The sequence below is a fragment of the Phoxinus phoxinus genome, assembly GCF_949152265.1.
Source record: "Phoxinus phoxinus genome assembly, chromosome: 19".
Taxonomy (NCBI): Eukaryota; Metazoa; Chordata; class Actinopteri; order Cypriniformes; family Leuciscidae; genus Phoxinus; species Phoxinus phoxinus.
Window position 1 is genome coordinate 15427303 of NC_136894.1, and position 22412 is coordinate 15449714.

Consider the following 22412-nt stretch of genomic DNA (forward strand, 5'->3'; position numbering starts at 1 on the left):
TCCAGTGGTTCAAGTCTTATCTCTCAGGTAGGTCCTTTAGGGTGTCGTGGAGGGGTGAGGTGTCTAAGACCCAACATCTAGCCACTGGTGTGCCTCAGGGCTCAGTGCTTGGGCCACTTCTCTTCTCAATCTACATGACATCACTAGGATCTGTGATTCAGAAACATGGCTTTTCCTACCACTGCTACGCTGATGACACACAACTCTACCTCTCATTCCAACCGGATGATCCGACGGTAGCTGCTCGCATCTCTGCCTGCCTGACAGACATTTCTGGCTGGATGAAGGACCACCACCTTCAACTAAACCTTGCGAAGACAGAGCTACTTGTAATCCCGGCTAACCCAGCACTTAATCACAACTTCACCATCCAGCTAGGCTCGCCATCCATAACTCCATCAAGATCAGCCAGGAACCTTGGAGTTGTAATTGATGACCAATTGAATTTCACAGACCACATCGCTAGCACTGCCCGGTCATGCAGATTTGCCTTGTACAACATCCGAAGGATCAGGCCCTTCCTATCAGAGCATACTACACAACTCCTTGTTCAGGCACTTGTTCTTTCCAGATTGGACTATTGTAATGCTCTCCTGGCTGGTCTCCCAGCTTGCACTGTCAAACCTCTGCAACTGATCCAGAATGCTGCAGCTAGAGTGGTCTTCAACGAGCCAAAGAGAGCACACGTCACTCCTCTCCTCACGAAATTGCACTGGTTGCCGGTTGCCGCTCGCATCAAATTCAAGTCACTGACGTTTGCCTACAGAACAACCACTGGCACTGCTCCCCTGTACCTGAACTCATTAATTCAGACTTATGTGCCGTCCAGAAACTTACGCTCTGCAAGTGAGCGGCGTCTGGTGGTGCCATCTCAAAGAGGCACGAAATCTCTCTCTCGGACCTTCACCATGACTGTTCCCTGCTGGTGGAATGATCTGCCTAACTCAGCCAGAGCTGCTGAGTCTGTAGCCATCTTTAAGAAACTGCTGAAGACGTATCTTTTTCGGCAGCACTTGAGCACTTGACCAGTACTACTAACACTAACACTTTCTTTTCTATTCTACAAAAAAAAAAAAAAAAAAAAGACTTGGATTGTACTGTGAAGGGTTATAGCACTTACATACTGTTGTCCTACTGCTAGTTTAATTGCTTCTATTGTTTCTCATTTGTAAGTCGCTTTGGATAAAAGCGTCTGCTAAATGAATAAATGTAAATGTAAATATTCGCAAAGTGCCCTGATTGGTTCCTGTGTCCGAGCCGCCTCGCCATAGGTTTGTGCAGTTGCCGCAGCACAGCCAATGACTGCGCTCGCACTCATATGTGTCTGCTGTGCAGCTACACTGCGTTTTGAAAAAATTGCTTCAGTATTCTCGCGAAAAGGAGTTTTCTCATAGCGTAAGCCAGGTCTTATCCAATACTCGTTCCCTCATCTCAGGGAACTGAGGTTACGTTAGTTACCGAGTAGTTTAGTCTTTATTCCACATGCGAGAAAGTAAAGCCTTGTGACAGACACAGCTAATTTTAGAGTAGAAAATCTTGTTAGAAAAATGTAAGAAAGTAACTTTTTTTACTTCATTTTACTTAATTTCATTCCCTTTGTAGTTAAACTCGTAGAAGTTTAATTACGTTTTATTTTGTGTCTATATAGATATGCAAGATATGTAGATATGCAAGTGTTTGCGTTAACATCCATTAAGCATGTTACAACCTACCCCAAGTACATTTTTTGTTATCTCATTTTATCTGAAATTCATTTATCTGAATTTCAGTATGCCTAGGTCAGGGGAGTCCAAACTCGGTTCTGGAGTGTCAGGGTTCTGTCACTTTTGTCTAGTCATTCATTTCTTGGTTTTGTGACAGAGCCCTGGCACTCCTGTTTTGTCTTGTCTGTGTGCCTTGTTTCATGTGCTTTCATGTCTTGTGCTGTGTAGCACACAGCTTGTGTTTTACACTATGTGTGCTTTTCTTGTTGTCATGTTTTGTGTGAACACGTGGCTTATGAGGGTTTTCATTAGCTGTGTGTTCATGTCTCGTTTTGTGTAAGCACATGACTTGTGTTTTGTCATGTTTGGTGTAAGCACATGGCTTGTCATGTGTTTCCTTGTGCCATGTGCTCTCCTGTCAATTGTCTAATCCCGCCCACCTTGTTACCTGATTGATTAATTTGCCCCACCTGTCCTCCCTCATTACCTGCTTTGTTTGCTCTCCCTAATTCGTCTTCCTGAGTTTTCAGTCCTGTGCTGGTTAGTGGTTGTTTATTCACCCCTGTGTGTGCGCGCCTAGTTAAGGCCCCGTTTACAAGTACATGGTTATTTTGAAAAAAGGAGACATTTCCCTTCGGTTGTGCCCCTCGTTTACACGCAAACGGAGAATTCTCCTCTGAAAATGATTCTTTCTAAAACCTCCGGCCAGAGTGGAGATTTTGGAAAACTCCGTTTGCACGTTTGCATGTAAACTGGGAAAAACTGAGTTTTAGGCAGTCGACGTCACAGTATGCGACAGAACTTGCACTGCGTCAAAAGTGCAACCTATATTTTTGGGATTCTGATTGGCTAACGTGGGCTTGAGCTTCTCGTTACACTGCCACCTATAGGTTTGGCATGCTCTTGACGGCATATACACGGGTTCGTGTAAACGAACACTTTTCTGAAAACGAAGAGGGTGAAATGTCCGTTTATGAAAATAACCGGCCACGTGTAAACGTAGCCTAAGTCTTTTGTTTTCCCCTACGGGGTAGTTTATGTTTTTTATATTTAATAAAGACCTAGTTTTTTTTCTGCGATTGAGTCCTCATCTCAACCCCCAAACCTGACACTGGAGGGCCACTGTCCTGCAGAGTTTAGCTCCAACCTGCCCCAACACATCGGCCTTTGTTGAATAAAAAGCTTTCAAAATCCTTTTTTTTGTGTGTGTTACATATCACCCCATGGTGTTACAACTAACCCGGACTTTAGGGTGAATTGTAACATTTCACTCCTCATGTTTGAAACTAAACCACTCATTTTCTGTTTGTGACATCTAATAGCTGACACTTATAACTATTGAATGGCATTTTAAATGCACTGGATTAAAATAACTCCAAGATGCAGACACAAATGTCAAATGTTACAACCATCCCCAGTCTCCCCTACTATAGGTCTATTACAGTAGCTCTTACTGTGAGAATTTAGTGAATGATCTCCAAAGTGAATGATGAGAAATAAAAAATAGTTTCAAAAACCTGGACATATATTTGGTAATGAAATGGAGAAAAATGTTTAGTATGATTTATTAGGGTGACATGACCTAAACATGTTTTAGTAAGATTAACTTAAAGATTAAATAGTCCAAAATTCAGATCTGTATATAGTGTTGCAGAATGGGAAATACAGTATCTAGTCCAAGTTTTATAATAAGAATCCTTGAATGTTCGATGATGAATAGATTCACACTACACCTCACAATGGGACATTCTCTCCTGTGTGTCACTGCTTGCTTGCTAAGGAGAATCTGCTGACGATGGAATTTGCCAAGTGTGGCTGGCCATTACTGGAGCTTATTCTCAATAATGTCCTCATAAGTGCCAGATAAAACAAAGGATTCAGAGCAGGACGGATAGAGTGTGTTTTCCTGGGTACATGTTTTCTGATTAATGAGGCTCATTGCAGTTGAAAAAAAAAACTTTTTCATTTCTTTTCATTGTTTCCATACCGAGTCACTTTATTTGTGCTACTATAATGATTTCTGATGATTCTAGCAAGAAAAAAAACCTGCGTGTCCTTATTTGTTTCTAAACAGACCTAAACAGGAATCAGGCATTTATTTCATTGATTCCTTTCTACAGAAATCAAAAAGTGACATATATTAACAGTCACCAAGTTTACAATACATTTTATTGTAAACTTGACTCTTAATCACAGCTCCATGCAAAGGTCACACAGTCACATCACTATCAATAATGGCAGGTGAAGAGCTCATGTGGGATTCTGTTAATATATAGGAAATTACTCCGTTCCAACATTCCCTCTTCACCCCTGGTTGGAGGAATAAATGAGGGACAATGTAAAGGATGAAATGACATGCCAAGGAAAAGTAGGACGGTGTGACAGATCTCCTCACCTCTTAAAGTATCGGAAGACAAATGCTTCTCCTTCCTGCTGACTGCAGGAATGACAGTAATGATCCCTATCTATCAAATGTGCACTGGTGGGAATGGGAAATTGTCAGAGTGGTTCATATATGTGTGTGGGTATGAGGGAAGGCTATGTATTAGACTGCATTAATGGCTTTCGCTTTCATACCTCCTTAAGGTATGAAACCTCATACTGCGAACACATGTCAGTACTTCAGCTTGATGCATTAGAAGCTTCTTCTTCGAAAGCACTCGCTTCAAAATATAGTGGATGTGGAGCCTGGCCATTACTGTACATTATACACAATGAATATTTTGCCATCTGAACTTTAACACAAAATGCTAGTTGTCCATATAAATATGATAAAAGATATAAACTCTGCTTTCTTTACTAAGTTCAGCACATGGAAAAGGCAAGGCATTGTATTTTATTGATGTGAGCTCATGATGAAAAACTATATGGTCAGATGAGTATGTGCAGCACTTTATATATTCATCACAGTCTATAAAATATTCTTTTCAGACATAGAAAATCTATAAATACCAGAAAAATTAATGTTTTCTGGAAAAGTCGTGGAAATGAATTAAGTGATTGACCTGTTTGCAAGTTTCACAAATGAGTCTGAATGATTTATTAATGATTTTCTAAAATCCTCATTGTCAGCAATTTCCTCCTGATCTAACACTTAAACATTATTGTCATTGGTTTTATTGAGGTAAATATATAGCTGTTTAAATAAAATAAATAATATTTTGTTAAAAAATCTTCATTTTCACCATATAAAGTTAATTTTATGTTACCTGTCAAAACATTTTGAAATTAGTTGTAATTCATTTTAATTTATTATTATTATTATTATCATCATCATATTCTTTTAATTAGAAGGCATAGTCAAAACAGGGATAGGATCATTCAACTGATGTGAAAATTGTTAACAGCTGCATTGCAGGTATCTTGATTGCTGATTGGCTGAAGGTAAGGAGTGGGGTGTATAAGAGATTCCTATTGAGCTTCTTGTCATAAGCTATCAAGTGAGGGGATTGTAACAGAAGTTGCTGGTTTCTTTGTCTGGTGGTGCCTTAATTAACCATGGGTTCTAGATACTGCTTAAGGTGAGCTCTAAATTGACTGAAAAGAAGGTGGTCTGAAGCTGACTGAACCTGTACATTGCTCTACCAAATGGTTGACTTGCTTTTTTTCAGAATTCTTTTTGCCTTGTTTCCTGTTTGTGTAACCTGTTTGGGCAATTATGAAGGTAGGCCTAACACGCTTCTGATATTTATCTGAAACATTGCTGTCTCGTGCTGTTTGTGTACTTTTTATTTGTTTCAACAGGGAGCATGCCAACTGCTAATGTGCAAAGAGATTCAATTCGTGCTTTCCCAGTGATTGTCCCTGAGGTGAAACAAATGGGAAGTCAGAATGACCATGCCTACAGTTCTGTTCACCTGCCCCACCTTCAAGGTGCCCATGGAAATTATAATTATCATAAAGGGAGATTAGTTGCAGGCTCAAATATAGAATCCGATTCAAAAGATTGTCAGACTCAAGCTAAAAGTGACAATCAAGAAAATATGATTAATTTTAAGCCTTCTGCTCCAAAATATGACTTGTCAGGCTTTGGACAACCCTCTGTTCAATATGGGTCCCATACAGCTACTGATGCCTTCAAAAATGTGCAGCCTAGTGGCCGACTTGCTTCTACTTCATATCAGGGTGGGTCCAGCTTGATGAGAACCCTAAAAGTACCTGAACCTAAGCCCTTTAAACCCTCTAGAGGTGAATCTAGTTATACTAGAACATCTGGATCTAGCAGGATCTTTGTAGTGAATACTCCTAAAAATGCATTTGGCCATGAGTTCAACTCTGAAGTTACTAGAGAACCAAATCATGGATTAACTTCTAGCTCAAGTCAGGTGTCCCATCAGCATAGTTCATCTAAGGGGAGCCAAAGTATTAACAAAGTCCAGACAGCCAGTAGCAGTTATGGCCCATTGCAGAAGGGAACACCTGTGTATTCCAGTACAAATCCAAGAAAAGCCTCTAGTAGTGGAATGGAGTACAGTGAGGTCAGGTCTTCAATTGTTAGCTCGGGGCCAGTCTTTGTAGTTCAGGGTGGAGGAAGTGCTCAAGGTCATGGGGGCTATAGTGGGCGTCCAGATTCTGTTCACAGTCATGTTGACCCCTATCAGACCAGTCAGACCTCCAGAGATGTGACTGCCAGTAGTCAGGGCAAGTCATGGAATGAACCTCTTCACTACTCAATGAGTGGTACTCCATACAGTCCTAGTCTTGAGCTAAGAAAACCTTCCAAAAATGACTGTAGAGACAATGTTGATAAATCTTCAATTGCCAGCTCTGGTGAGGTTCTTCTCAGTGCTCCAGAAAGTGCTCATAGAAACAAGTTACCACCTCACTATGAAGCTACTCTCCCCAAATTCCAGCAGACCTACAATTTCCATGGTCAGCCTAGTCAAAACTATAAGCCCATGTACCCCTCTCATAGTCAGGCTCAACATGATGTGGCAAAGTCCTTAATTGCCAGTTCTGGAGCTATCAGGATAATGCAGGATCCAACAAATGTTCAAAGTAGACCAGAATCCAATAAACCCAAAGTTCATCCTAGCTTTTCTTTCTCTTCTGTGAAGGGGACCTCATATAAACCAAATTCTAGTCCCTCAAAACCTTCTAGAAGTGAATCAGGATCCAGTGCCACTAACCCCAATATTGCTGGAGCTAATAAGATCAGTACAGTCCGTGTTCGGCTTCATAAACCACCCACAAGCAGCTTTGGTAATTTTCAGAACCAACGGGCTAGCAGTGGTGCTTTCCAAAGTTCCTTACCTTCATGTTCCCTGGGTCAGAGGCCAGGTCAAAATGTACATATGCCTATTGGTTCTTCAGCTCCTCCATGTCGTGGTTCCAAAGGAGTCCAAAGCCAATTCACTTTATCTCAAGGAAATACAGATTACACTAGGCATATTTCTACCATTCCAAGTGAGTTTGACCAAGGTTCCTTCCGAAGGATGTTTCCTACGCTTTCCAGCAACTACAGACAAGGTTTGCTCCAAGTGCACCGCAATCATCTCATTGCATGTTTGAAATATGATTTTCAGTCAGAAAATAACATTGTTCCTTCTGCCACAGCTGAACAAAACCAGCCTCAAGTTAACCGGCTGGGTTCCACCGCTCCTAAATGTGAGGTGACCCAAAATAGCCCTGCAGGTCTTGGTCAACAGGGCCTAGTCAAATTCCAGGATGTGAACCCCTCTATCTAGAAGCAGTTCTTTACATCTGTCATGAAGTGAGTACAATTGCTTATCTCTCTGTTTTGGTGTTTACCAGGAAATTATCTGCACTCTGCAAGCAATACTGTAGTCCAAAAGTGGGATGGTTATTTCAGCCTTTACAGCATCCCAGTAATCTGTCTTTGCTTTATGTAGTGGGCAGTCTCATTTCCTTATTGTAATTCAGCATGGTTTTGGCTATGTTCAGAATATGATTGTAGTTTACTTCATATATGCATGACAACCATTTAAAAAAAAGTTGTGTAACTGTATAATGCAATGAACCTTTTCAAACAGCTGAATTCTACGTTTTTCACAACTTTACAGATGTCTATCACAATTTAGTTAAACTGTCACAATTTCAATTTAGCTCAATACCACAGCAATATTCATAAAATATAAAGTATTCCACATGGTATACTAAGATACTTTACTTTTTGGCAGCTGTAGTAGGTCATTGTGGTATTCGAAGTGTAGCCTACAGAAAATCTGTGAAAATGTGTACAGCAGAAATTTAGTAGCCTACACCTTTTTTTTTTTTTTTACATTGCCTGCCCTACAGCATTGAAGCCTGTGCAAACTAATGTTTTTAATAGCATACTTGCATGATTCTCGAATGTCAACATTAATGGTTTTTCAAATTCTTGCAGCCTTGATTAGGTGTGTGTTGGGGAGAATGTCAGTCATCAGGCTCTGGTCTCTGCAAGGACTATAGGATGCTCTGACTGGTCCAAGTGCGTTGCTGTTCAGTGATCATAGAAACTGTGGACACAGGAAACTGTCTTGGCAATTTATGACTCTTAATTCACCACCTTTTCAAAGACTGTAGCCTACATTTCATAATAAAAACTTTAAACCCACAATCTGTTTAATGCTTCCAATCCTGTTAAAAATGCTATAGGCTACTATGTTAATGTGGCATAAATGAATAGGCATGTTTGGGGTTGAATTGCTTATTTAGGGTTGAATATGCCTATTTTGTCTGTCAGAGACTAAGATGGGCTACTTGGATTAGAATGAATGGAATAAATTGGTCATTGTTCTTGCTGTTTAATGACAGCATCGCTGCTGTTGGAAGCTCAAAATCGCAGAAATCAAAGTAAAAGAGTTTGGTGTGGTGAAATTGGCTGTAGCTTTATATTCCCAAGTTACCTATAGTCCTACTTCGGAAGGAGAAAAACTTCTCCCACTCCGCTGTAGAGTATTGACGCCATCTGTTGGTTAATCTCAGTGCTGCGTTAGTTTAGCCTACCTCTTCATAAAATGTAGAAACGACTCAATTCAAAATAAAAAAGGTTAACTTGGTTTTATTCAAATATACGTGTGAACTTGGTTGCAAACGTCTTCTGGTCTGATTTACAGTCAATGAAACCATGGGTTAGACTTTTTCAAATTACGTCACTGGTGTCCATGTCCTGATGTAGGCTACCTGTAGAATCAGGTAGCCTGCGAGATCTGCCTGTGTGTTTATAGAAGCAGGTACGGCGAGCATTCCGGTCAAATTATTCTCCCTTTTTTGCTCTTTTTAATAGTTTTGGGACGACTGAATGTACACCGGCGGTATATTTGTGGAGTAATAGTGAAATCTAAGGCGAGCAACCTTTTTTTAGCTCTCCTGACTTCCGGAAGAATCTCGTCAGACTTCGACATTTCCCCCATATGGTGTGAGTAAACTAACAAAGTTTGTATTGTTAATATTACTCAAGATGTTCTGACGTTGTTTACGTTTTTTACACAGTAGCATATAGTTAATTCCCAAATTCGGATCGTTAATTTGATTGAATTGTTAAAGAAAAATGTGGCATGTTTGTTTGGGGACAGTGTGAACTTTGTATCTTTTCGGAATTTGTAAATAATCAATGGCGGCCTAGATATTAATATTAAAGTGCATGGATGTAATTTACTCAGCAGACTAGACAATTGGATCTTTGTGATGCAGTGATCTAAATCTTTATTACAAAGTTGGAAATAGTTATGTTTTAAATATTTTAGACAGACTGCTTTTAATAAACGTTTAATTGTCCAGAAGTGGAACAAAAATCTGTTGTCTACTGTAAACTTGCATGTTTTTAAAATATATTTTTTACTTTATATGGTAAGTTTTTTTCACTTTCATAAGGCTTTAGGTGACACTAAGAACATTTAGATTCTATGTGTTGAGGTGAACGTTTTACTTTCACTATCTTATTAACAATGACAACAACAGTCAAGAAAGTAAACACAAAACAGCTTTTAAACTGGTTGGTTTACATTTAAGGAAATTTGGGACAGTATGAGTTGTTTTGTTACTGAGACTGACTGAAAGTGGAAGGTAAAACCTTCCCCCTCCCAGTTTTCTCCCATTATGTGTCTTTTTCTTTAACAGACCCTGAGGCCACAGTCCAGCATCAGGTAACTGCAAAAAGCAGCCACCAGAGGACGGTCTGGGCCGAGTGTTGTCCCTATGGAGAGCACCCCGTCCTGGACCAGTGGTCCCATTGATGAAGGGCCATACCGAGAACGATCTGTCGACCCCGTGGAGGTTGAGATCCAGCACATTGGAGTGAGGCACAAAGTCAACAAGGATGCTAATGGCAATACGACTGGGCCGGAGACAGTAAGCTTTCTCCCTGCCAGAGAAGAGCCCGTTTCGGGGACGTGTATGTGCGGACCTTGTGCCTCCGTGGGTAGCTGCAGGAAGCTTTTTTGTAGCGTGTTGACTTGTGGATTGTACCGCGTATGTCGGCGCTTGCCTTGTCTCATTTCGAGCGAAAGCTCAGCTCCTAATGCGCCGGTGGAGAACCTGTCAAGTCCTTCACAGGTTGAGAATGGCTTCTATACTGACGTCTGTATTGGTGGTGTCAAGGTGGACACATCCGTCATTGAAGAAGATGAGTGCGTGTTTTCCACTTCTAAATTAGAGATGGACAGTCCAGTCTACAGCTTACGGGAAGATGACTTTATCAATGGCAACGAGACAGAAGATGTGGACACACTCATCACCCAGAAGCTTATGGAGGTCTTCTCTGAGTTTGAGATCAACGAGCTGGCCAAGTGCACCACGGACTCCATGTTCCTGCGGCGTTCCCGGGAGATCAGTCAGCTGATCTCGGATATCGTGCAGGAACACAACATGGAGGAGAAGGAGGCCGAGTGCAGGCTTGTGCGAGAGATTGTTCGCATCAGTACGCGCAAGAGTAAGAAGAAGCCGCAAATTCGTCCGCAGGAGCTGCAGCGGGACAGCGGCAATGACACCTGGAACAGCAAAAAGAACAGCCAAAAGAGCAGCTTCAATTCCATGAGTGATGGAAGTGAGTGGCAACAACATTTATCTTTCTTTTTCTCAATGTCTATTCCTGAACTTTGTGAAATATATGCCGTCTCATTCTCAGTGGCCTCTTGCTAATTTTAAAGTCACCATGAATTATAAATGATTTATCCATGCTCATCATTATTTCTTTTTTTTTATTGTTAATGTGTCCTCGTAATCTTTAATCAAAATAATAATGATCTCTTCTCTGATGATTTGTTTACTGATGCGAGAACGGGACAACATGTCACTCACATGAGCATACAGCAATAGCAAACCACAACGATCCAATCAATTCCTGATGGACAAAATCTAGTCCCTCCCTATTTTTTTTTAATGTCCGAGAAGCTGTTTCACTCAGATATAGGCCTACATCACAAGGATTATTGCAACTTCCTTTTCATGCAGACTTAAGTAAATAAACCATTATATTCTCTCTTTAGAGTTGCAGATTTCCATGGAGAGGTCCGATGACATAGAAGCCAGGAAGTTACGCAACAACAGTAACCAGTGTGAGTAGTGAATTTGATTTTATGAACTGTTTACACAGACTTTTCTCAACACAAAAACCTGATTATGGCAATGCGAAAATATCTCTAGAATGCATTTCACCCTAAAATCAGAATCCCCATTATGTATAAAAGCAATTTAAGTATTGATATTAAAATAAAACAGTACTGTTCCAAAGTTGTTGTTGCTTTGCTTTGTTTTTAAATATATTAATACGTTTATTTAGCAAGGATGCATTCAATTAATAAAAAAGTGTCAGTGAAGAATCCTAGGGATAAATGTATTCGTTTTCACTAAAATATTAAGCAGCACAACTGTTTTCAACATTGATAATAATAGGACATTTTTCTTGAGCAGCAAATAAGCATATTAGAATGATTTCTGAAGGATCATGTGAAAAGAGTAATGATGCTGAAAATTCAGTTTTGCCATCACAGGAATAAATGTCATTGTAAAATATATTCACATAGAAAACTGTTATTTTAAACTGTAATGATATTTGTATTATTTTACTATCAAATAAATGCATCCTTGTTGAGCATGACCAACTTCAATTAAAGACATTTAAAATGATCGTACCAACCCCAAACTTTTTAACGGTAGTGTACATTACAATGTTAATAATAACTTGTTTTATTTTCACATTACAGTAATGTGAATATTTTATTTAATTAAAATATATTTTAAATAATACTGCAATTTGATTAATCAATGGTCCTAAAACCCTAAAAAGTTTTTTTTATTTCTTTTTTTATTATTTTGGGCTGCAATGTGACCTGATCTTTCATGAGATTCTCCCACCATTTGTTTTGCATAAAACTAAGCAAAGACCTTGGCTTAACCTCATGCTAATTTAGTTAGCTAGCAGCGCACGCTGGTTCTGTGTGCTAGCGTAGCAGTGCTGTGAGCCTCTCCCTGCCTGAATTAAAGGCTGTTGAGTGCCTGCATCAGCTCTGGGAGAAGGACAGGGCAGGGTTGTGTGGCGAGAGAGTTTGAGGGGTCTGTGATGTAATCAACCACATTGTCACAAACAATGCTCTCTTGTCTGGAAGCCATCTGATCGGTTACACTCCTCTGAATTTGAATGTCTCTCTTTTTCTCATCAGTGGTGGTTTACCCCTCCCTCTCACTTTGCTTGATGTTGTTTTCATGCTCTACATTGTTGGCAAGCAATAGCTGGATTTTTTGCCTTTATTCCATTATATAAACATTTGTGGGGACATAAAGTTGAGAATATAATAACTTTCAGCATGTCGTTCTAAGAGTACACATTTATTACTCCAGATTTTGTGTTTTCTGCTGGCAGGGCCATGTCATAGTTTATCATTTAAATTGTATAATTTTTCCCTGTTTCTCTTAGCTGTTTTTCTTTTCTTTTTTTGCCAGACACTTATAATCGCATAATCACAGTCCCCTTCAAAAAAATAAACTGGCTGTTTTTTTTTTGTTGTTTTTGTTTTTTAAGACCATGCAAATATCCTCCTCACATGTGAGATGAGATGCAAATGCAATGAGATGCAAGCTAGCTTGTTCACAGGCTGTGGGTTTTCTGGCAGGTCAACCCTTCAGTACACTTTACCAAATTTTAAAAAAATAATTATTATTATTATTATGGAAATAATACACTTAAAGAAAGAATATACCTAAGTGTGAACAACTCAATTGCATGTTAATAACAATTAAATGAAAATTTAGTTTCTTTAAATACACGTCAGTGAACATCTATCTAAATTATAAGTGCATATTCGATACAATTAAACAAGGGATGTATAGTTCATAACTGATCCATCCTTCAACAACTTCTTGTAAAAACACATTATATTGTTTAAGTCAAATTACAAACTAATAAAACAATATGCAGGGCAGTGGCTTAGAGACACCGTTAGGAACAGCACACGGTTTGGTAAACTACTTAAAAGGGTTAGTGTGATTTCAAAAATCATGTTGTTCCAACCCCGTAAAACCTCCCTTCATCTTCAGAACACAAATTAAAACATTTTTGATGAAATCCGAAAGCTTTCTGACCCCTCTATAAACAGCAACGTCATAACCACTTTAAGGCCCAGAAAGGTAGTAAAGACATCGTAAAAGTAGTCCATGTGACTACAGTGGTTTAATCTTAATTTTATGAAGCGATGATAATACATTTTGTGCATTTCCAAACTGAATGTGACATTTGGAACACGCATGCGTTTTGGTGTACTGGCGTTTTGATGTAATAGCGTCAGAGACTGACAAGGAAGAGACGAAATTGTTGAATAATGTGTGTGTGTGGGGTTGTGGGTGTGGGTGTGGATGTTATTGTATTATTTTATGGTAGATTGAACACTTTTATTTATAATTCTATTTCTCGTGAGTGACATGACTTCCATAAAGAGACTAGATCAAATTACATGTTTATTTGCTTTCATTTGAATCTCTCTCTCTCTCTCTCTCTAAACAGCATTCTCTCCGAGCTTCCAGGAAACTGGTGTGCCGATGACATCGGAAACTCCATTACTGCCCAGCAGCATACGGGCGTGAGAGTTTTCCTTCAGATCATGAGTACTTCATCTCTGTGAAGAATATGTCCTTAGGCTTGGATTTTAGAAGTATACCCCTGAAAATTGTGATTTCATGGGCAGTTTTATTTTAACATATCTGAAGAGCTAGTTGTATTTATGCTTCTACTTCACATTTTTGTTCTTTGGTCTCTTGTGATGGATGTGTGAAGTATCTCAATGTTGCTGTCCAGAAAACATAAGCCAACAAATGAATTTGCTTGACTTCCTGAGAATGAAGAATAGAAAACAATCTGACCTCTTTATAGCCACCAGATGGGCATGTACTGTAGCATGATTTAACGCTCCACTCAGTTCTGCCTTTTAAAGAGTTAGTTCGTTCAAAAATTCTGTCCTAATTTATTCACCCTCATGCCAGTTTTCCTTCTTACATGAAACACATAAAAATGCAATGCCGTTGATGATACACATACACAAGAAAAAAATGGCTTTTGGCTTTTAATATAGGGAATGAGATCCCCAAAGATTGGCCAGAATATTCTTCAAAAATTCACCTTTTATGGTGCACTGAAGAAAGGAAGGGTGTGCAGCGACATGAAGGTTAATACATCAAGATGTTTTTTTGGTTTTCATTTTTTATAAATAGTGAACTATTGCTTATTTGTTAAGTTGAGGAATTTATTAGTCAAATGTTGGCTCTTCAGTGAAGGTTTGACTGCGTGAAGTTTGTTGTACCAAACAAAATGCTTTGAGGCGGAATGAATGAATGAATGTTGAAGAGTGCTAAATGGACCTGCTTATTTAAATGTACAAAGAAACTATATATGCACTTCACTTGCCATACGCGATGTCTAGGATAGCATTTAATTGGTTACTTGTTTAAATTCAATGTATACCTTATTGTGAATGTCACTGTTGCAAGAGTTATTTGTTAGGAAAAATCATTCTCTTATGCAAGACCCTTAATGTTGCTTTAGTGATGATCATTTAAAAAAAAAATCTTTGTTGCTTGGTAAACATGGATTTTATAAGAAATTGATTTCATGGTTCATAGGATGCTTGTTTTGCTCAAAAACGTAAAAATTGTACGCTAACTAAATTAAAATATTTTGCATTTGCATGTGCCTTCAGTGAAGACAGCTGACATCATCAGAATTGAGTAAATGCACTGTGTTCAACAGAAATCAGTTGGACTCGCATTCACACTCTACTGTAATGCATGTAAAGTATGCAAATAAAAAAAAATCCCTTATGCATGCTGTTACAGTGCCAGGACTCATTTCATCTTTGGTATAGGACACAATGTTGCATTCAGTTTGGAAATGCTTGAGTTAAGCTGCTATACAGCATGCTTCGTATATCGAAACCATAAAACCCCCAGTGAATACCAGGAAATTGTAAAGCAGAAAGTGATATTTGCTTAAGGAGAAAGGGCAGAGCAATAGTGCTTCAACAAAAACTTGAAACTGATTCTTTGTATCACATTTGGCATACATTGCATATTCACTGACTGAATCACTTTTTTTTTTTTTATTAGACTTTCAGTTTCTGCCTTAAGGTTAAATGGCAGTAAAAGTGTCATGTTTTGATATTTAGAAAACACGCTTGCCTGTGATCATTTGGATTAGTATTCATGAACCCTTCAGGCATTTAGTTATTTATATGGTCAAATGTTTTAAAGGGGTTTACTGCAAGTAGACAATGCATATTTGAACTATCAGTCAGTGTGACGGAAGAGTTGTTTTAATACGTCATCCACCTTGTTTGATATACCAAAGTGTTTGTCTAAGAATTTATCGTAAGACGCAAAGCCATCTGCGAGAAATGCTGTTGTATTATTTGCGAAGGCATTATAATGATAGATTTTTCATCACGACTGATTTTTTCATACTAACTATCGTACTTATGTTATTGACATTTGTAGTCACAATTCTCCTTTGTTTTGTGCTCTAATCATTGGTAGCCTATAAAATCTTACCCATGGAGACCACGGCAGTGTCTATAGCACTTTCACGAAAATCCATTCGCTTTCTTGACTCTTAACCTCGATCAAGCGGCCCATAAACCACACATGACCTTAAATAACCCTGCAGTCAGTGTGGGTTACGGATCTGCCTGTATAGACCACAGTCTTGGTTATGTGGTTGTAAATAAATTATGTCTTATGTGAAACGAGCACAAAGTCAATCATTTATAAATGATTGTGTTTGAATCTGTCTGTCATTGGCTCAATATCAAATAAGTCCACTTATTTCCTTATAACACAGAGTGTATTTGCCATGAATGATGTCGCTGCTGTTTTAGTTACAACAATCCCCCCTTGTTTAATGAAGCCTCCTCCAGGGGTTTTTGGAGTCTGGCAGGGAAAAACAGGGTCATTTGAGTGTTTGTCAACGTACTTATATCCAGGATGTTCCTGTTGAGGTTTTATGAATCATCTATGGTTTAGCTACCATCGAAACTACTGAAGCTTGTCATACCTGATAGTGCAGGTTCAATACGGAGACATCATGCTTTTTGTGTGGATTTATACGCATATCTGAAAAAAATGATGTACATGAATAATATAATGCACATTTTAATTAGTTGCATTAAGGTGTGATTGTGTAGTACTATAAGCCTGAAGATATGATTTATGTCTCCTCATATAAAACAGAGCTCTGCTAACAGCAAACAAACGCAACAGGTTTGACAAGCTCTTGTCATGGATGGGAAATAACAACACTTCCTTCATATTGGTGCTAAATAGAGAGGAGGTGCTGCACCGAGTCATTTTTCACATTTTCCAAAGACAAAGGCCTGTTCACACTAAGGACGATAACAATAAAGATATATCTCTAAAAATCATTCTAAATATACCACACTACATATAACGTAATGGAGAAATGAGTTCTTCTCTGTTTACACCATGTCGTAATAACCGTAATTACGAGATGACTACACGTGACGATCTACTCGGAGCTGTTCGCATCCTCAGACTTGGAATTGTGTGTTGAGACTGCTCCTGAAAGCTTATAGGCGGCTGACTTTTTGCCTCGCTGCCCTATCAGGCAATGACTTTGCAGGCAGTGTTTGCGCATGAAGGACCTGCTGAAACTGATCTACACCAAAATAGAGAGAGCTTTAGTGAAGCAAACTAAGCAAATATTTAATTACTACAATATTAATTGCTGAATAGAAATTACATCAAAAGTGGAAAACGTTGATTTAAAAAAGTACATTTACACACAAACTGACCATGAACCACAACTTTAAGATGCCATGTATATTTTCAAGCTCAAATGTCATGGAATGGAACGCACAGGATTGTGGGATATTAAAGGCAGCGAAGGACACACAGGCAGCCTTTAAAAATTGATCAGATGAAGGTATCTCAGGAGACAGGAAGTGGAGCTAACATAGGTTTTGGACGTGCCTTGATCCCTGGAATTGGAATGGTCCTCCGAAGGAAAAATTTTCAGCTTTTTGACGCAGCCCGAAGGTGCGTTCACTCCATGTCATTCGTAACGATTCTGAACTGAAAAAAGCCTTTATGTGCTTGTAGAACTTGTAATTATAAAAAAAACTGTTGCTTTCCTCATTTGTAAGTCACTTTGGATAAAAGTGTCTGCTAAATGATTAAAATTGTAAATGTTATCAGAGATTTTGTGCGAAGATTTGTGCTCTAATCAGAACAAGATATGATCAGAATAGCATATTACATGACTACTATTTGCAATTTATTTAATTTTTACAACAACTATATATTATTCATAAACTGTAGGCTACATAATAGATGCACATTTTATGTATAGACAGAATTCCCTGATGACAGACTAGATAGAGTAATTGAATGCTCTTAATTAGATCGGCATTCAACCATGCTGGTCATGTGACACATATCCTACAGTTTGAAACCTCTTTATTGTTGTATGTACCGTTTCACATACTTTTTTTTTTTTCTCAAATTGTAGGTTCCATCTCAAACACAGCCACAAACTGTGCACGTCAACTTGTGCTATGCAGGGGACAACCAATAGGTGGAGACAAATAATAGTTATTAGAATGGATTACAAAATGCACACATTTAATTTTACTTGATTTTAAGAGGCAAAAACAACTCTCTGACTTTGAGGTTTTAATATTTAAAAAAATAACATAAAGGTTAATAAAACATCTTGCACACACACAAAAAAAACACACACACAAGCGTTATACTTTCCCAGATTGTATGCCATAGATTATGTAATTATATAATTCTACATTATTTTATTGGTTGACAATCTCATTGAAGAGTTCCTGGAGATCCGTCTGGCCAGTGATGGGTCTGAAAAACAGTTCTGTCACCAGGCTTCGGGCCTCCATCTGTAAAGTGCTTGCCGTAAACAGCATGTCCATGAATGTGTGGTGATCTCTGGGGTGATGATGGCAGAGAATAAGCCTGTGCAGAGCTCTCTGGGCCTCCTCCTGCAGTCCTGCGATTACTGCCCAACTCTTCAGGCCAGGAACATCTGAAACAGAGGGAAGTCAGTGGTCATCACTTTCACATTTCAAACATTAAATGTAAAAAGAACCAGAAACAATTTAGATAATCTACGCTTATATATTGAATGATTATATATTGATACATATAAATAATTATAAAGCTGAACAGATATATTCATAAACTTTACTGTTTGAATAGTTACACATTTCATACATTAAAATGTGTGTGATGGTATATATATATAAAAAAAAAACCTCATAATTAAAAATAATAAATAAAAACCCTTTCACACGTAAGTTTAAAATATTCTAATTGACCCCCCAGCGTGAGTTTTTCAAGGCGACCGTAATTTCGAATCTGTCACTTTATTGTTTCCATGGTGACGCGTCACTGCTTGTCACGTGACACAGCGCAACCACAACACAGCGCTGAATGAATGATGATCTGCTTTTATGTAATTTTTCCTTTTTTATTCTAAATATTCACACATTTATTAGCTATAGTATGAAACACTGATATTCCGATTGTCAAATATGTCCATGTGGATGTGTTTTGTTGTATAAACACCTTTATAACGATCGCGGTAGTTTAGCTGTATGCGCGACGGTCGGCGTCATGTTAGTTTGTGCCACAGGTCAGATAATCGGATCTGTTGGATTTACAACACATCAATTCATCCACTTCTCCGAAATACATGAAAGTAAGTGGCTGGTGAACTGGGAGAAAAATAGGGTAAAATGTAAAACTACTTACACAATGTGTATCTGGTATGAATAAAACGTTTCGTCTTTTTATAATATAAAGGATTATTATTGCCGCTTTCTTAGACATCAGTCAGTGTGTATTTTACAAACTTTACAAAATGTTGTTTAGTACTTATGTGATTCTTAAATGTCTGAAACCTAAAATAAACATTATGTGGTTGAAAACACACGCCAAAGCACGTTTGATTTTAGCAGTTGATCACATGATGCACTGACCGTTCTAATCACACCAGTGTGATCGTACATGCGAAAGGGTTAAAAATTATATATTGCACAAACATGTTCCCATATAAATGTGCATATTGTATGTTAAAATGTAGGCTATTTATACACACACAATACCATAATTTATAACATACATCTGTAATAATTTAGTGTATTATTTAATTTAAAAAATCCATACATTATGAAATATATGTAAATATATTCTCACATATTTTTCAATAAATGAAAAGCAGAAATTTTTTATGTATTCAATATATTGCATAATATACTGTAGCCTATTATTCTGTATATTTTCAATAGGCCTAAACATAAAAAACAATATATATTGGTCATTCAAGAAAATATATTTTCTTTGCATAAGGTACTTATTCTCATCTTCATTTTGAAACTATTTTTAATTTGAAAACTGTTAAATGTAATAAAGTTATTTTTGTGAAATGTTTTGCTTGACAACTGTACCGGTACTATCATGCTTCAAAATAAATGGCACACAAAAAAATTATTTTTTATATATACTGTATAAAGATGTTCAGACATTTTAAGTGTCTTTTTTGGGGGCAGCTTTAACATGCATTGTTAAATTAAACCAGTTGTAATATATGCAAATTCTTATGCAAAATCAAGTGCCATTTATTTTAAAGCATGATAGCACAATTGTCAAGAAAAACATTTCACAAAAATAACTTTATTATACATTTAACAGTATTCAAATAAAAAATAGTTTCAAAGTGAAGATGAGAATAAGTATGCCTTGATACAAAGAAACATTTTTTATGTAGCCTAATAGGCCTATTGAAAATATACAGAATAATAGGCTACAGTATATTATGCAATATATTGAATACACAAGGAATTAAAATAAAATAAAAAACTAACAGCACTAAGAACAAGGGGAACAGCATTAACAACAATTTAACAGCATTAACAGCATTAACAAAATTTTATTAAAATTTTTTTAATAAAATTGTTTGTTTTTTTTTATTATAATTTTTAACGCTTTACTACAATGTTGTGTGTGTTACCATTTGCTTATGTAACACGTATTACCGGTACATGTTTTCACATCTTTTTACAGCATTGATATTTGGTTAATGTTAAAAGTTTTTTTTTTTTTTTTTTTACTGCATAAGTAAAGTATTAAGTCCTTATTTATACTTCCAAGCTTAATTATGCCTTTTAACATGTATGAAGCCTCTGTTTCAATGTTCATTCTATTGCTCTATCATATTTTATCCTTCATTTAATAGCACAGCACGTAGTTACTGGCCTGGCTGCGTCAGTGGTTCAAAATGTTTAGATACCAATGAAATATCACAATTCTCTATTACAATTTTGATACAGCAAAAACAAAAACTACTAGCCTAATTACTGTAGATTGAAAACATTATTAGAGACAAATAAACAGTCAATAATAAAATGAGAACAAATAATCCAACACAAATATAGAACAAAGATACAAATAAAAAAAAATTGCTTTTCAGGTTTTCAGGTACAGATTTTGAATAAAGGTGGCTAGGATAATCAAATGTAGTCTTTACTGCATAAACATAGACGCATTTTTATTAAAGTTACAAAAGTCATTCAGCCAAGAGCAGTGAGTGATTTCTTTGTCCATTGTTGTTTGATTAACATTAAAAACACAGCAGGAGGTTTATTAAGCTGCTGTCCCTTTAAGAACGAATCGTCTCTATAGCACGCAATGTGTTTATCGTACAATTTAGACGCGGAAATGGGTTTTTACGTGCATTTGATACGCACTTCATTGCGTGTAATACACACGCATCCCACACCATTAATACCCAAACGTATAGCCTAATACACACGCACCCCAAACCACTACTAAACCTACCCTAACCAACCCATGCATATCCTATGCACGTAAAAACTCATGTTCGCGTATAAATTACACGATAAACACACTGCGTGCTATAGAGACTAATTTAGTGTGATCGGGTTGAATCCACGGATCCAACTAATACATAACCAGCTATGTTTAGGATACTGGTGGTGGTCAAGACAGACGTTTTTACATAATTTTGTGTTAGTTCATCAAATGCAAGATGTGAAAGAGAATTCAATTCATTATTGAAGCGCTGTCTGCATGAGCTTCGGATGTTTGCGGACAGTATACTTCCTGTAATAATGTAGGGAACCACCATTAGTTATACATAAAATTCTCTTCGTTCGCCAAACTGATCCAACACACAATTAAGCGGCAATGAGCAGCAAAGCGCAGTTTGGTGCCGCATTGCGCCGGGTGTATGATAGGGCCTTTATCTCATGTGCTGGGGCACCGCCCCAGTAGTTTGAAAAGTGCCGGGTCAAAAGCCGGCTCCCCTTTTCTTTTCTTTTAAATGATCTAAGCTTTTTATAAATGTTACTGTTAAGATACAAAGTACACACCTGCACATTCAATACAATTAAGCACACTTAATTTTCAAAAGCGATGGAAAACCATGCAATTTAAAAAAATATATATATTATTTTTTTTAAATCTCACCTTGACTGAACAGTATTGCACCCTTGAGATACGCAAACTCCTTTAGACTCAGGTCCAGACACCATACTTTGTTTAGGAACATCTTAAGTTTATCCACTTCTGCCAGGGTGGGCGGACAGTCATGTGATTTCTGCTGACCGTTTATCAATATGTTTCTAAGGATGCTGGAAGCAGGGAATTCCCACACCTCGAAAGTCATGTGCTCTTGCGCAAGTCCAAGGAGGAAAAGAGGCACCCAGCGGTTCTGAAGAAGGACGAGCCGGTCGTTGAGCGGCAGATTTTGGAAGGAAGGTAAACTCTTCAGGAAGTAAATCGTTTTTACCAAGACCCCAAAGGCAGCATGACAGGTCGTATGTGGGTTTTTCAAGCACACTAATCGCTCACAGTGGCAGCGGTGTGTCTCTGGATAACTAAAGTGCACAAAGTCACGCTTACGGCTTAGGATGCTGAAGAGAATTCCATTATGCATTTCCTCTAATGTAATGCCTAACTAATGTTAAGCTGTTGTAACAGGTCCTGTTTTGCACTTCTGAATGGCTCCAGTTTGAATCCTCAAAGGCTTATTTATAGCATCTACTTTATGTGACTATAATCTTCAGCCTTGACCTTTCTGACCCTTACACATCAGACAGACCTAACTAGACTTACTTTCAAGGAAAAGGTCTGCTCCACGTGGAGGCGGTAAGGTTCACGCTGTGGGAGCTGAATCATGGTCTGCATGAGGAAAGGGGTTAATGACATTTATCATGTTTAACTGCC

General features: G+C 37.8%; 3 protein-coding genes across 3 annotated transcripts; 2 read left to right on the plus strand and 1 right to left on the minus strand.

Moving 5' to 3' along the window:
• Positions 1-5068: 5068 nt before the first annotated feature.
• On the plus strand, positions 5069-8517 carry LOC306987002 (uncharacterized protein). The gene is made up of 5 exons (XM_079590881.1): positions 5069-5224; positions 5315-5367; positions 5448-7172; positions 7260-7416; positions 8050-8517. Exons 1-4 carry the CDS (start codon positions 5202-5204, stop codon positions 7388-7390), a joined length of 1932 nt encoding a protein of 643 aa, XP_079447007.1. The 5' UTR covers positions 5069-5201; the 3' UTR covers positions 7391-7416; positions 8050-8517.
• Positions 8518-8794: 277 nt separating this feature from the next.
• On the plus strand, positions 8795-14169 carry kdf1b (keratinocyte differentiation factor 1b). The gene is made up of 4 exons (XM_079590882.1): positions 8795-9063; positions 9765-10689; positions 11132-11200; positions 13642-14169. The coding sequence occupies exons 2-4, from the start codon at positions 9843-9845 to the stop codon at positions 13719-13721; spliced, it is 996 nt and encodes a 331-aa protein (XP_079447008.1). The 5' UTR covers positions 8795-9063; positions 9765-9842; the 3' UTR covers positions 13722-14169.
• A 3778-nt stretch (positions 14170-17947) lies between these two features.
• Positions 17948-22122, minus strand: nr0b2b (nuclear receptor subfamily 0, group B, member 2b; the record flags this gene model as incomplete). Its single annotated transcript, XM_079591275.1, has 2 exons — positions 17948-18189; positions 21654-22122. 2 exons carry the CDS (start codon positions 22120-22122, stop codon positions 17948-17950), a joined length of 711 nt encoding a protein of 236 aa, XP_079447401.1.
• Positions 22123-22412: the final 290 nt, after the last annotated feature.

Excerpts from the sequence above, each read along its gene's own strand:
- LOC306987002 (XM_079590881.1), top strand. The coding sequence starts at position 5,202 with ATGGGTTCTAGATACTGCTTAAG. Across the intron at positions 5,368-5,447 it reads CTGTTTGGGCAATTATGAAG|GGAGCATGCCAACTGCTAAT; the intron begins GTAGGCCTAACA and ends TTGTTTCAACAG. Across the intron at positions 7,173-7,259 it reads TTCCAGCAACTACAGACAAG|CTGAACAAAACCAGCCTCAA; the intron begins GTTTGCTCCAAG and ends CTTCTGCCACAG.
- kdf1b (XM_079590882.1), top strand. The coding sequence starts at position 9,843 with ATGGAGAGCACCCCGTCCTGGACCAGTGGTCCCATTGATGAAGGGCCA. Across the intron at positions 10,690-11,131 it reads CAATTCCATGAGTGATGGAA|AGTTGCAGATTTCCATGGAG; the intron begins GTGAGTGGCAAC and ends TTCTCTCTTTAG. Across the intron at positions 11,201-13,641 it reads ACGCAACAACAGTAACCAGT|CATTCTCTCCGAGCTTCCAG; the intron begins GTGAGTAGTGAA and ends CTCTCTAAACAG.